Source organism: Eschrichtius robustus, chromosome 5 (assembly GCF_028021215.1).
Source record: "Eschrichtius robustus isolate mEscRob2 chromosome 5, mEscRob2.pri, whole genome shotgun sequence".
Taxonomy (NCBI): Eukaryota; Metazoa; Chordata; class Mammalia; order Artiodactyla; family Eschrichtiidae; genus Eschrichtius; species Eschrichtius robustus.
This window is the reverse complement of record NC_090828.1, coordinates 15,742,544-15,756,141: the sequence shown is the minus strand read 5'-3', so window position 1 is coordinate 15,756,141 and position 13,598 is coordinate 15,742,544. Positions and strand designations below refer to the sequence as shown.

Sequence of the window (13,598 nt, the reverse complement as noted above, 5' to 3'; positions counted from 1 at the left end):
ATATTATCTAAAGAATATACACAGGCTGGACAACTATGAAGCAAAGAAGGGAATGACTATCACAAAAGTTAGGATAGTGATTGCTCTAGGTAAAGGGAAGGTAGTTTTGATGGGGAAGGGTCTTAACTCGGATGGTTACACTAGTGTTTGCTTTATAATCTTTTTAAACTGTGTATGTCATATATACACATCACAATTAAAACATGAAAAAAAAAGCAATTTATGAAGAATCACAGCTATGTAAATATAACCACGAGCCAAAAAACTCCATGCACAGGAAAAAGAATGTAAAGAAATATACCTGAATGTTAATAGAGGTTCTATTTGGGCAGGAATATTTTTTTTTCCCATTTTTCCTTGATTAGTATATTTTTTCTACTTTGAAAATCAGGACAAACTTACACGATGTAATATTTTTTTTTAAATAATTGCCATAATCCAAGTGAACTCTAACGGGTGACCAGATAAACTGGTTCACCCATACAATGGAATACTACTCAGCAATAAGGGAGACTTGATAACTTAGATGAATCTCAAGGACATGAAGCTGAAAGAAGCCAGTCTTAAAAGGCAATGTAAGTGGACAAAATAAGTCCATTTATATGACATTCTGGAAAAAGCAAAACTATACCAACAGAGAACAAGATAGTGGTCGCCCGGGGTTAGATGTGGGGGAAAAAATGTGACAACGTGGGGACATGTGGGTTTTGGGGGTGACAGAATGGTTCTGTATCCATAGTGATGGTTACAAAAATTTAAAACTCATTTTTTTTAAACATCTTTATTGGAGTATAATTGCTTTACAATGTTGTTAGTTTCTGCTGTATAATAAAGTGAATCAGCTATACATATACATATATCCCCATATCTCCTCCCTCTTGTGTCTCCCTCCCACCCTCCCTATCCCACCCCTCTACGTGGTCAAAAAGCACCGAGCTGATCTCCCTGTGCTATGCGGTTGCTTCCCACTAGCTATCTATTTTACATTTGGTAGTGGATATATGTCCATGCCACTCTCTCACTTTGTCCCAGCTTACCCTTCCCCCTCCCCATGTCCTCAAGTCCATTCTCTACGTCTGCATCTTTATTCCTGTCCTGCCCCTAGGTTAGTCAGAACCTTTTTTTTTTTTTTGAGATTCTATATATATGTGTTAGCATATGATATTTGTTTTTCTCTTTCTGACTTACTTCACTCTGTGTGACAGACGCTAGGTCCATCCACCTCACTACAAATAACTCAATTTCGTTCCCTTTTATGGCTGAGTAATATTCCATTGTATATATGTCCCACATCTTCTTTAACCATTCATCTGTCGATGGACACTTAGGTTGCTTCCATGTCCTGGCTATTGTAAATAGTGCTGCAATGAACATTTTGGTACATGACTCTTTTTTGAATTATGGTTTTCTCAGGGTACATGCCCAGTAGTGGGATTGCTGGGTCGTACGGTAGTTCTATTTTTAGTAAAACTCATTTTTAAAGAAAGAAATGCATAGCATACAAAGACAGACTCAAATTCAGTGGAGATCATTTAACTTTTTAACAGGTAGATACACTTGTGGCCCTTTAATAAATTCTGGAGGAGACCACTGCTCTACACAAACAGTGAATGAATGTTGGCTTCGTTTTGCCTTTCAAATCAGGAAAAGAGAAAGAACAAACTAATGTCTATCTGGGAGAACAAACTGAAAATAAAAAGCTGCTTCATATTAGCATGTATTGAGCAAAAGTTCTTCCACAGACTTATTCCCGTACCATAATTTGCACAAAATATAGAATGTCTGTTGCCTTCCAGATATCCAAATAAACAAATGAGTATTTTAAAACACTGTACTTTACTGCTAGTAATATAAATGTTGGCCAATAAATAGGGTAAAAGGAAAGGGAAACTTAGTATCCCGAACTTAGTATCTTTCTATCAGCCTATCTGTCATCTTAATTCTCAAGACAATCATGTGAGCTAGGTTTTATTGTACCTATGAAGTGGATAGGGAAAATAAGATGGGGAAACAAAAGTTCAGAAAGGTTTTGCCCAAAGTCAAGCTAACTGCCTGGAGCTAACTGTAATTAATTACACAGCTAATAAGTTACAAAACCAGGATTTGACCAGCACTGTCTAACTCTAAAATCCATGCCCTCTCTACTATACAGTAGAAATCTCTAAATCTCTAAAGGATTTAGATGAAATCTCTAAATCTCTAAAGGATTTAGATGAAAATAAACAATATAAGGGCAAGCTTATGTATGAATATATTCTTAATATAGTCAAAGATGTGCATTCTTGAAATGTTTTTGATATGATACACAGATGTTTTCATTTTCAAAAGTTTTCATATTTAAGAATTGTAGTCAAGCAACTGAAATAAATTATTTTTAGAAGTCAGTTTACTAAACTTTCTAGCCTTCAACAGTATTGTAACTAATGGGAAGTACATTCTGAGTTAAACTTTGGACTGAACATACATAGAGAAATAACTGTTCTTGCCATGTAACATTTCTTAGCACCCACTATGCTCAAAGCACTCCACTCTAGGTATCCCTAGAGGGTAGAGGTCAAAGCCAGCATAGGGCCTGCACAGACTAAACCCTCAACAATTATTTTCTGAATAAATGAACAAAGCCTGGAAAGGAAGCTAAGCATACACAAAAAAATCATTAAACAAGGCCAGGACAAGACAGTGGCCACATTCTAAGTCAGCACAAGAGCCAGCTGGTGTCGGAAAGTGAGTACTGTGCCACTGCCGCTCTCCATCATTTCCATGTGCAAGAATAAAGTAATCTGGTACCTAAAAGCTATAATCGGAGGTGTCGGAATAAAGATTAATATTAAAACCAGGCAGGCATCGAACGTCACTAAATCAACCACGTGCATTAACTAAAATGAGGGGCCTGATTGCTCTGTAGGAGCGCGCGTGCACACACACACACACTCACTCACTCACACTCCTCTCCCCCTCCTCTCCCTCTCCCTCCCTGCTCAACCCCTCTCTCCACCCCCCTTCCCTTAAAGGGAAAAAAATGAAATGAAACAAAACTAATTTATCCCTTTCATATTATGGACTTGCTCCTTGGTATCTCTGCCATGTGGTACCCATTTGTTGGTGTCACATGCTTTCACTTTAACACACAGACACGTATTGAAACCACTTTGTAGTCCCATTTGTGCTGTGAGAGAAGGGTCCAACAGTAATGCCATCATTCAGAGAGCTTAGCAACACAAACTGGAAGCTCTATTTTGGTAACCTTTGCCTTGGAATACTTCTGTCCTGATCTCCAAATTATGTAAAACTTGCCTTTCTGATAAGAGGAGCAACATCTGGTTTAAAGACTTAGAATTAAAAAAATAATAATTAAGTGATTTTGACGATCAGCATAATGAAGTTACAATAAAAAATACAGGACTTAAAAAAAATTATACTCCATTCAAGAAAGGTTTCGGGATGTTTACAGCACATGCATATACAATAATGAGCTATATATTTTTAAACTCAATTTTGCAGTATTTTAAGGAAAGGCCACTGACTTTTAGGGCTTTATACTAAACCCACCATAAGAATTAGATTAAATACATTATTTAGGTGCCCCCTCCCAGCTCCCACCACTGATTGGCTGGTTTTTCACATCTCTCCCAAGTGCTACCATTCCCTCTAGACTTGCTTCCTCACATCTTGCTAAGACATTCCCTCTGAATTAGCTGGATTGAATTAAAAGAGAAAATAACCACATACTCAGTTCCACCCAGAATTTCTCATTGGAGAAACTGCTAGGCATAATAAAATTCCCACTTCCTAGTATTTTGCACTGAGAGACCATATTACATCACAGGAAGTTCACTGACTGCATGCCGCAAAATAAGAACTATTTAAATTTCATGCCAAAACTAGGGTTTGTTGGAAATGCCTCAGTTCTTTATAACTCAGTTAACAGACCTCTTGTGTCATGCCATCAAACAATTCTGCTTTTTAAATAGGCCTGCCAAGTATGTCAGCCTAAATTACCAGTGTCTTTCACAGACTTCAAAGTACTGCCCGGAGAGGCTGATGTAAACCACCCAGAGAAGGGGTGGCTGGCTACAATTCTGGAAGCTGAAAGAACATGCCAAATGATTTTATAAAAGAAGAAAAAAGGAAAAAAAGTGATATGTGATGTCCCTTAGTAAATGACTATCACATACAACTCAAATTTTTCGAACAGCCTAGTGTAGATTCTCTCTCACCAAAGTACCAATGATTAAAAGCAAATTAGGGGTGTTCGACAATGTTATCGTAAGTGGCACAGAATGCAAAAGGATAAGAGTCTTCAAGAGAAGCTTTCCATCTCTATTCTCACATTCACCGAGAAGCCCAAATGAAGATGCTAGGAGAGGGTTTCCCTGGGGCGCAGTGGTTAAGAATCTGCCTGCCAATGCAGGGGACACCGGTTCGACCCCTGGTCCAGGAAGATCCCACATGCCGCAGAGCAACTAAGCCCATGTGCCACAACTACTGAGTGTGCGCTCTAGAGCCCAAGAGCCACAACTACTGAGCCTGCATGCCACACCTACTGAAGCCCACGTGCCTAGAGCCTGTGCTCCACAACAACAGAAGCCAATGCAATGAGAAGCCCGCACACTGCAACAAAGAATAGCCCCCGCTCGCCGCAACTAGAGAAAAGCCTGCATGCAGCAAAAAAGACCCAACACAGCCAAAAATAAAATAAATAAAATAAAATAAATAAATTTTAAAAAAGAAAACAAAAGATGCTAGGAGAAAGCCTACTGGGGAAACAACAGAGCTCCCAGGGCAATTGGTGGCTGATACTGAGCTTGAGAATAATAGCCTGGCCAAGCTCAGAAAATGAAACAAATCACCTTGATTTTTAGTCTATTCCATCTAACAAATTTCTTTAATACTGGTACCCATGAGACTAGTATATATAGCTAATATTACAAATTTTACTTATCTTCAGAAGAAATTCAGAGTAGGCCTAAAGATTCACAAAAGTATGAGAATCCTGTCAAGACACAGACCTTAAAAAATTAGATCTAATATGGGAGAACAGGAACCTTTACACACTCTTGGTAGGACTGCAAATTTGTAAAAAATCCTTTTTAGAAGAGAATTTGACAAGGTAGCAAACATTTAATATGCATACCAATGGACTGACCAATTCAATTTCTAAAACACATATTTGTATAAGGGTACAAGGATATTCATTACAATAGACATATTTTAGCAAAAACCTGGTAACAATCTAAACAGTCGTCATAATAGTTTGAGTCAATAAATTACAGTATATCCATATAATGAGATACTACGCAGCCATTAAAAAGAATGAGGTGGACAGAATGTGTTCATAGGAAAAAAGTACAGGACAGAAAAAGCATAATCCTATTTGTATAAACACTAAAAAGAATTTACCTGTATCTGTGGCTATATATAGAAATGTAAAACATACATTCTATGCATATGCATAGAATGTCTGGCAACTAATTCTAAGAGTAGGATTTGGGAGAAGTTGGATATGTGTATTTTTTTTTAATGTGAAAACAACAGAATTACTCTTAACACATATTTGTGAAAGTTCTTAAAGATATTACAAATACATTTTCAATTTTAAAAACAAACATAATAAAACCTAAGAACAATTTTCCTTAAAACACTTCTATATTACGGCACTGAGGTAAATACTTTTCTTTTTTTAAATAATGCTGAAAGCCAAGAAACAAATGTGAGGAAAAATCTATGACCTTCTCAATGCATGAAGGAAAAAGTTACATCCTTGTGGGTTGGCTTTTATTTCGTTAACATAAACCTGGAATGGATTTTTATCTATTAAAAAAATACGATATTCAATGCATGACAGAGCACATTATACTCATGTTAGCAGATCTTAACTATGCGAACCAAACGTACTAAAATAACTTTCTACATTAAAAATGATGGTATTCACACAGTTAAGATGCCATCACATATGCGAATGATGCTACTTCAAATACTGTTAATGTCAATGTTCCTTACACCCATATTTTTTGGATTATTAATTGGAAATTCTACATGCCAAAAATATGAAGTAGTAAAATTAAACTAATCTAGACTGATGACATAAGCTCTCTTCAGAAAGCCACATTCCACATGTGGATGTGAGATAATCTTCCACTATTTAATGGCTGCAGAATTAATGGACAATTTCTCAGAGCTGAAGTATTTTACAAGCTCATAATGAAAATGCTTTCATTGAGCTTTATATCAAGCAAAGAATTATACCAAAAACTACAAAGACTGGATCCCTAGAGTTTAGCAGGTTACAAAATAAGACAGATGCATGAAAGGTACAAACCGACAGCAAACAGAAGGAACGAACCAAATCATAAAAGAACAGTGAATTAGCTCTGTTCTATGCGGCCATGGTGGTCCCAGGAGGAGAAAAGAACAAGAATCTTAAATATACTAAAGTTAAAAAAAATTAACTTTAAATTTAAAAGTTTAAAAAAAATTCTAGATTTCCATATCCAAACTAGGCAAGGTAAGAAGTAGATCTTTCAGATTTAGAAAAGCTTCAGGGAGAATGAGAAATTTTAGCAACTATTTAAGCAGCAATTTGGGGGACAGAGGAAAGGTGGCTTGTTCCAGGGCTGAAGCAACGCTCTGGAGACGCAGGAACGACCTGAGCAATACAATAATTATTAAAACCCAGCAGTTTTAAAATTATTAAAATGCAGTAGTTAAAACTAAAGGGCAGTATGATTATCGGGGTTCTCTACCGATAAATGTCAAACTGACAACTGGATGACTGTATCATGCTAAATTTAAAACACCCTATATACTTGCTTTACGAAACCAAAGTAAGTCTTCCTTCTTAGGCTATCATTCCTTTTAAACTTAGATTCAACCCCATGATGCATTTTCTCCTGCCATTTTTGTGAGCTTTTAGGCATCCTGGCAGTTTCAGTGACCACTGTGGAATAAACTGTGATGGCAGAATTCAATCTGCGTTTAATAAAAAGCCAGAATGCTGGACTTTGCAAAATATAGTTGCATTTCTGGGCATGAAGACTAGAAATTCACAACTGCTCCTCTGAAGTAATTTTTTACTATTTTGTTGATAGTTTCTCCTCGACACTGAAAAGACAAACATAACAACTGAAACCAACCAGTTACTCACACAGCAGCCCGATCTGACAGCTTCAGTACAGCCTCTACTGGACTTCCCTGCTATAATAAAGCTGAAAATTTACCCCACAGCAGAGTCTGCATTCAACTTCTCGTTCCAAAGACACCGCCACTCTGCCCAACAAAAGGGATAAATCAGCTTAGTCCCTCGAGTCATGACTAATTTTTTTAAATGTTGCAGCAACTTCAGATCTCACAATTCAATAAATGCAGTGACTGGCTCAGCCTCTAAGAACAGGACTGTGTCTGACTCAGAGTGGAAATCCTCATACTTGAGGAGGAGGGTGCCTGAGTCCCTCACCGGGCAGCCTGACAGCCTCACGACATGGATGGCCAGTCAGAAAGTCCACATTAGCATAAGAAACTGTCCGATAAGGTCAAGCACAAAAACACAAGCTAGTAGACTTTCGTCTACTCTTACAGGAACGCAGGTCAGACAGAATCTGTGGAAGGCATATTGAAATCCAGTAGAGATTCCTCTTCCATTTCCACTTTGGAAGATACACTTGCCTACACAAAACCGTGAGGCTGAGAGTGTTGGCTTTTCCTTAATGTTATGAAACAAGTTAGTGGCAGCTGTCACTCCCCTCTCTGTGCTATCAGGGCACCTTGTACACTCCCTTGGCAACCTTTTCTCTCATGTTCCAAGCAGCCCCTGGCAAAGAAAAGGAACTAAAAGATACTTTCTCCCAGTACAACAAATGAGACTGTCTTGCCATACATCTCCACCCCTTTTAAACCAGCAGTTTGAGTACTGCCCTCACTAGTGAAAATTTGGGACATTTTCATAGTCCCTAGAAAACTGCTCTGTCACTTCACTTTTGATGGTCTAGATTTTTTTTTTTTCTTCAAAATTGTTTAATTATTTAGGAGGAAATGGCTACTGTAAATCCAACAGAGAAATGGTTCCTGGTTTGAGAGACGGTAAAAACATATACGCTCAATTCACTGAAAAGAAGTGGGTGATGAGTTGCTCAAAAAACATTCCTGGACTTCCCTGGTGGCGCAGTGGTTAAGAATCCGCCTGCCAATGCAGGGGACACGGGTTCGAGCCCTGGTCCGGGAAGATCCCACATGCCGCAGAGCAACTAAGCCCGTGCACCACAACTACTGAGCCTGCGTGCCACAACTACTGAAGTCTGTGAGCCTAGATCCCCATGCTCCGCAACAAGAGAAGCCACCACAATGAGAAGCCCACGCACCACAACGAAGAGTAGCCCCCACTCGCTGCAACTAGAGAAAGCCCACGCACAGCAACGAAGACCCAATGCAGCCAAAATAAAAAAATAAATAAATAAAAATTAAAAAAAAAAAAAAAACCCAACATTCCTACTTTCTTAAGTAAATTCCTACATTAGTACGTTTTGGTTTTCTTTTCCTAAAAAAAAAAAAAAAAAAAAATAGTGCACAACAGAAGAAAAACCAATTAAGTTCAAAGTTAGGATAAAAATGAGCCCCAAGTGCCTTAGCAAGGTGATTATTAACCCTTTAATGGCCAGCAAAGGTTTTCAATTCATTCTCAAAGAAAATTTCCAGAGACCAAGAAGCTATGTATTGGGCCTTAGGGATTGCTAATACCCTGACAGTCAGAGCAAACACCAAACGGTGCTTATTACGTGGCTGGAACTTTTCAAAATACATTTAATTTTTACAAGCCTACTGAAATAAGTGCTATTATTATTCCCATTGTACAGATGAGGAAACTGAGGCACCAAGAAATTAAATAAATTGTCCAAAGTTAAGCAGCTGGTAAGTGGCAGTACCATGACTCAAACGCAGGCGCTCTGGCTGCAGAGTCGCTCATGGAACCACGGTGCTGGGCTGCCTCTCCTGCAGAGTCCTCTCTGTACACCAGATGACAGGCAGGGAGACCACAGGTCCATATTTAGAATAATCCATCAGAAAAGCTTCTTCTGTTATGAAATAAAATCCAGGCCTACCTAAACAGGAAACACTCCACATAAACTAAAGCAAACCTATGTTTTCAAGATGGCAGACTTACTGAGTGCATCTACCTCCTCTTATTCCTCAAATCCCATTGATAGGACAGAAAACTGTAAAGAAAAACAATAAACCATGATGGTGTAAGACAACAGGCAAAAGTAATTATCAGTTAAAAATGGATTGATGTGGAAAACAGAGCAGAATAATCACAACTAAAATCAGGTATAAAAGAGGTTTGCTACAGAGATAAGAACTACTCTTCCTGATGAAACAAAGTGTAGCAGAAAGACAAATCTTTGAAGTAAAAAGTATATGGATGGGGTTTCTGGAACTATCACCAGGGTGATCTGTTAAATGACGGCCTAAAGCACTTGTATTTAAGAACAGCTCTCTTTCAACCTCCAAGCATGGGCCTTCCCAAGAAACACAGAGAAAAAGAAAACCAGCAAAGGCACCTCTACCCAGGACTGCAATACAGTAAAGTGGTGTTCCATGCCTACAGCGAAACCCTCCCTGTGGCAACTGTGGGGACCGCAGCTCGCTCCTCACCCTCACCGTCCGGGCTCTGAGCTGCCTGCTTGTGAGCGTGCCCAGCCCCGCAGGGAGCCTCTGCCACTAGGGAAGAGTCCTGTTGCTGAAACAGTATTACAGAACTTTTGAGGAAATCTCGAGTAATTAACCTAATCCTATATTTAGAAATATGAAAGGGTCACCAAGGATCAAAACAACATAAAACTCAAAGAACTAGGATGAAAGGTAACAAGTCAAAGTTAATAGAAAAAACTGACATAGGAATTACAACAAATTCTCAGTTATCTATACCAATGGATGATTTGAGGCATAAGAACCCTCAAAACTATTTGCAGCTGGCACTGAAAATGTTTTCTGATTTCTATTACAGATTTATCATCCAAGGAAAATTCTACACAGAACTTTTATTCTCTAAGGATCTAAACACTGAGACCAAAATTCTGGCCCTAGCTCTAAGTCCCTTATTTTACGCAGCCTTGAGCAAATTACCACTTTTCTGTCTTAATTTTCCAGTATATTAAATGCGGACAATATTTTGTCCCATTTGCCTCAAAGAGATGTTTTAACAATCAAAAAAGAAAAAGTACCTTAAAAAATTTTGGGGGGGGGGGAAGCAAAAAGCACCATACAAATGCAAGGTGACACTGTTAACTGAAGACAGGCTGCATACTGGGAGCAGATGGAATCCAGCCTAGGCTGAAAGGTTTGCAATGGACAGTCCACAGGGCACCTTTATAGAATCTATTTCCTAAGACAGGCCGATTTACAGTCAATAGTTCTTGGCTACTTTCTAGTCGTTAGAATGACGCCATGTTGTCCTCTTCAGGAGAAACTGAGGAAAAGGCCCCCTCTTTTGTCAACGGATTCAAAAGAACACATTCTGAATTCTGCAGAGTCTGGAGTAAGACTGAATAAATACTGCTAGGACTTCAACTGTTAAATCCAGGGAATCAAAGAAACACTGCCAGTAATTTAGTCATTTGAGGGCACTGCTCACCAAGAGATACCACATATGCAGCTCGAACAGTCAGTCGGACTTATATATAAGTTGAAGACATGAAGAAGTTTGAACGAGACAGGCTTTCTTGGCAATCAGCTTTAAGGACTTACTGAATACATAATATATTTATTAAGTAACAGCTACATTCCAAATATTAGACGAAGCAACTTGCTGTACTAACAAGTCCAGACCATCCTCAAAAGAAGCAAAAACTGGTAAAACACATTTACAATCAGTGGTACAACAGTAATATGAACAATCATTGTTAAACTAGAATAGTAAGATATCAAGTACGTCAAAATGATATGCATATAAATCACATGACATAAGAAAAAAAGAAATACTCCACAGTGCTTTTCAAGTTGAGGTTTTAATAGGGCTCTTCATAAATATTATTAAATTCTCTGTTAAAATTTGCTTTCTAGGGCTTCCCTGGTGGCGCAGTGGTTGAGAATCTGCCTGCTAATGCAGGGGACACAGGTTCGAGCCCTGGTCTGGGAAGATCACACATGCCGCCGGGCAACTAGGCCTGTGAGCCACAACCACTGAGCCTGCACGTCTGGAGCCTGTGCTCCGCAACAAGAGAGGCCGCGATAGTGAGAGGCCCGCGCACCGCGATGAAGAGTGGCCCCCGCTCGCCGCAACTAGAGGAAGCACTAGCACAGAAACGAAGACCCAACACAGCCAAAAATAAATAAATAAATAAATAATAATTAAAGGTGCTAATAATTAAAAAAAAAAAAAACAATTTGCTTTCTATTAAAAGTAAGAGATATTGCAATCAAATATCTGGCCCTTGCTTGGATTGATTCACATAAATCAGTCATGAAAATTAAACTTATGAAATAATTGGGAAAATTCAAACACTAGCTGGATATTTGATGATAAGATATAATAATGGCATTGGATTATTAAAAAAAATAGTGGTAGCCCTTACCTTTCATAAATACAAACTAAAGTGTTTGTTAATAAAATGATGTGATGTCTAAGATTTATACTAAACGAATACGAGGAAGTGGGTTGGACTATAGATGAAAGAAGTCTGGCCATGTGTGAGTTGATAACTCTTGAAGGTGGGTGCTGGAATCACAGGAGTAATTACATTATTTCCTCTATTTTTATATACAGTTGAAGTTTTCATAATAAAAAATGCTTTAAGTATACAAATCAAAGGTGACTCACTCTTACCTCTGCTAGAATCTTGTATTACAATGTCAGAGACTTCAAACAGTTTCAGAGGAAGGGGCATCTTCCGATTCGCAGCTATGGTCTTTAGGAGGCCAGGAAGAAGGGTAGTGCGTGCCACCTACAGGAGAAGACATGAAATTGCACTGACCAAATAGGAACCAGACATACTTGGTTAATCCATGGCCTCACAGGAAGACACTTTTGGAAGATGCAATGCCTAAATATCCAAGTCATTTTTAATTTTTAATTCCAGTACTTCATATCCTGCTTCATTTCACAAAGTAATTGAAGTAAATTACAAGAAATACAAATATTTAAACAGTTTTAACATGAATTAACCAAATTTTTAAAAACTAGGACCAGGGAAAAAATGTAAATGCAATTAAAATACCAGGACAATGAGAAAAACAGAACACAAATATGTAGGCACTAAAAAACCACATAGCTGCTATGGGCAGGATGTGACTACAGTTTTCAGCTTAGTAGCCAAAACAAATAGGAAAACGTCTAGTTATTTCATTCTTAATATTCATAAGAAATACAAATACACATTCCAATTCTTAAAAAAAAAAAAAAAAAGGCAAAACTTCCCCTGCTTTTGTCTGTGAAATAAATTTCTCATTCTAAGCTGTATGAGATATGTTAGCTTTCAACACATCATGTTACCAGAAGGGTTTTATGAGCGACGGTATTACATCTGCAGTCAGACTCCAACACCATTATCTTTTGCCCAGACTCTGCATGAGCTTCCTAGGATAATTTCTCTGCTTCTACTTTGCCACCTTATGATCTATTATTCTCCCCACACACGTGACCCTTTAAGACCTAAATCAGATCATGGAACGCTCCTGCTCAAAAACGTCCAATGGACTTCCATCAGATTTTGAATAAAACCCATGCGCTACATGGGGCTTTATGTGAATCTGGCCCTAGCCCCCTCTCCAACCCCGACGCCTGCTGTTCCCCCTGGCTTACTGCACGTGCTCCAGCCACACACCGCCATCAGGATCCCATCCCAGGCCTCCACACGTGCTCTTTCCTCTGCCTCACACATTCTTCCTCTAGATTCGTATGTAGCTATCTTACTTCCTTCAGGTCTCTGCTCAAAGGTCTACATGGTCCTACATGGGCCTGCCCTGCCCACCGTGGCTAAAACAGCAGCCCCTCTTAGATCCTGCATATGTAACAAGGACTTGCTAGATTGTGTTGAGGAAAGAAGAGAACACAGGGACTTCCCTGGTGGCGCAGTGGATAAGACTCCATGCTCCCAATGCAGGGGGCCCGGGTTCAATCCCTGGTCAGGGAACTAGATCTCACATGCATACCACAACTAAGGAGCCCGGGAGCCACAACTAAGGAGCCCACGTGCTGCAACTAAGAAGCCGGCCTGCCGCAACTAAGACCCAGCGCAACCAAATAAATAAATAAATATTAAAAAAAAAAAAAAGAAGAGAACACCTTTCCTACTATATTCACTCTACCAGAAAGCTGCTGTTAGCCTTCAACTCAGTGTTTTCTGAAATATGGGTCACTTTCCCAACCAGAGAGAAAGTGCCCAAACCATTCACAGAACAAAACTACAATGTTAAAGAAAGCTTAACTTATTAGAATAGAAACAAGCCACTTTTGTAGATGACTTTTTTTAGGGTTTTTTTCACTTTATTTTATAGATAAGATTTACTTCTTTAAAAACTCACAGCAACACAAAAAATTAAACCTGAATCAGATCAAGCTCCTAGATCTAACTCCAATTTACTGAAAATATAGGGGACCACAGGAATAT

At 38.7% G+C, this 13,598-nt stretch overlaps 1 protein-coding gene across 2 annotated transcripts in view; it reads right to left on the bottom strand.

The window, feature by feature from the left end:
* The window catches only part of FARSB (phenylalanyl-tRNA synthetase subunit beta), a 77,332-nt gene that overhangs the window by 27,314 nt on the left and 36,420 nt on the right, over positions 1-13,598 (bottom strand). For both annotated transcript variants that reach the window (XM_068544350.1, XM_068544351.1), the window contains exon 15: positions 11,816-11,933. In XM_068544350.1, the coding sequence (XP_068400451.1) occupies positions 11,816-11,933 (118 nt within the window). The remainder of the gene's footprint in view (positions 1-11,815; positions 11,934-13,598) is intronic.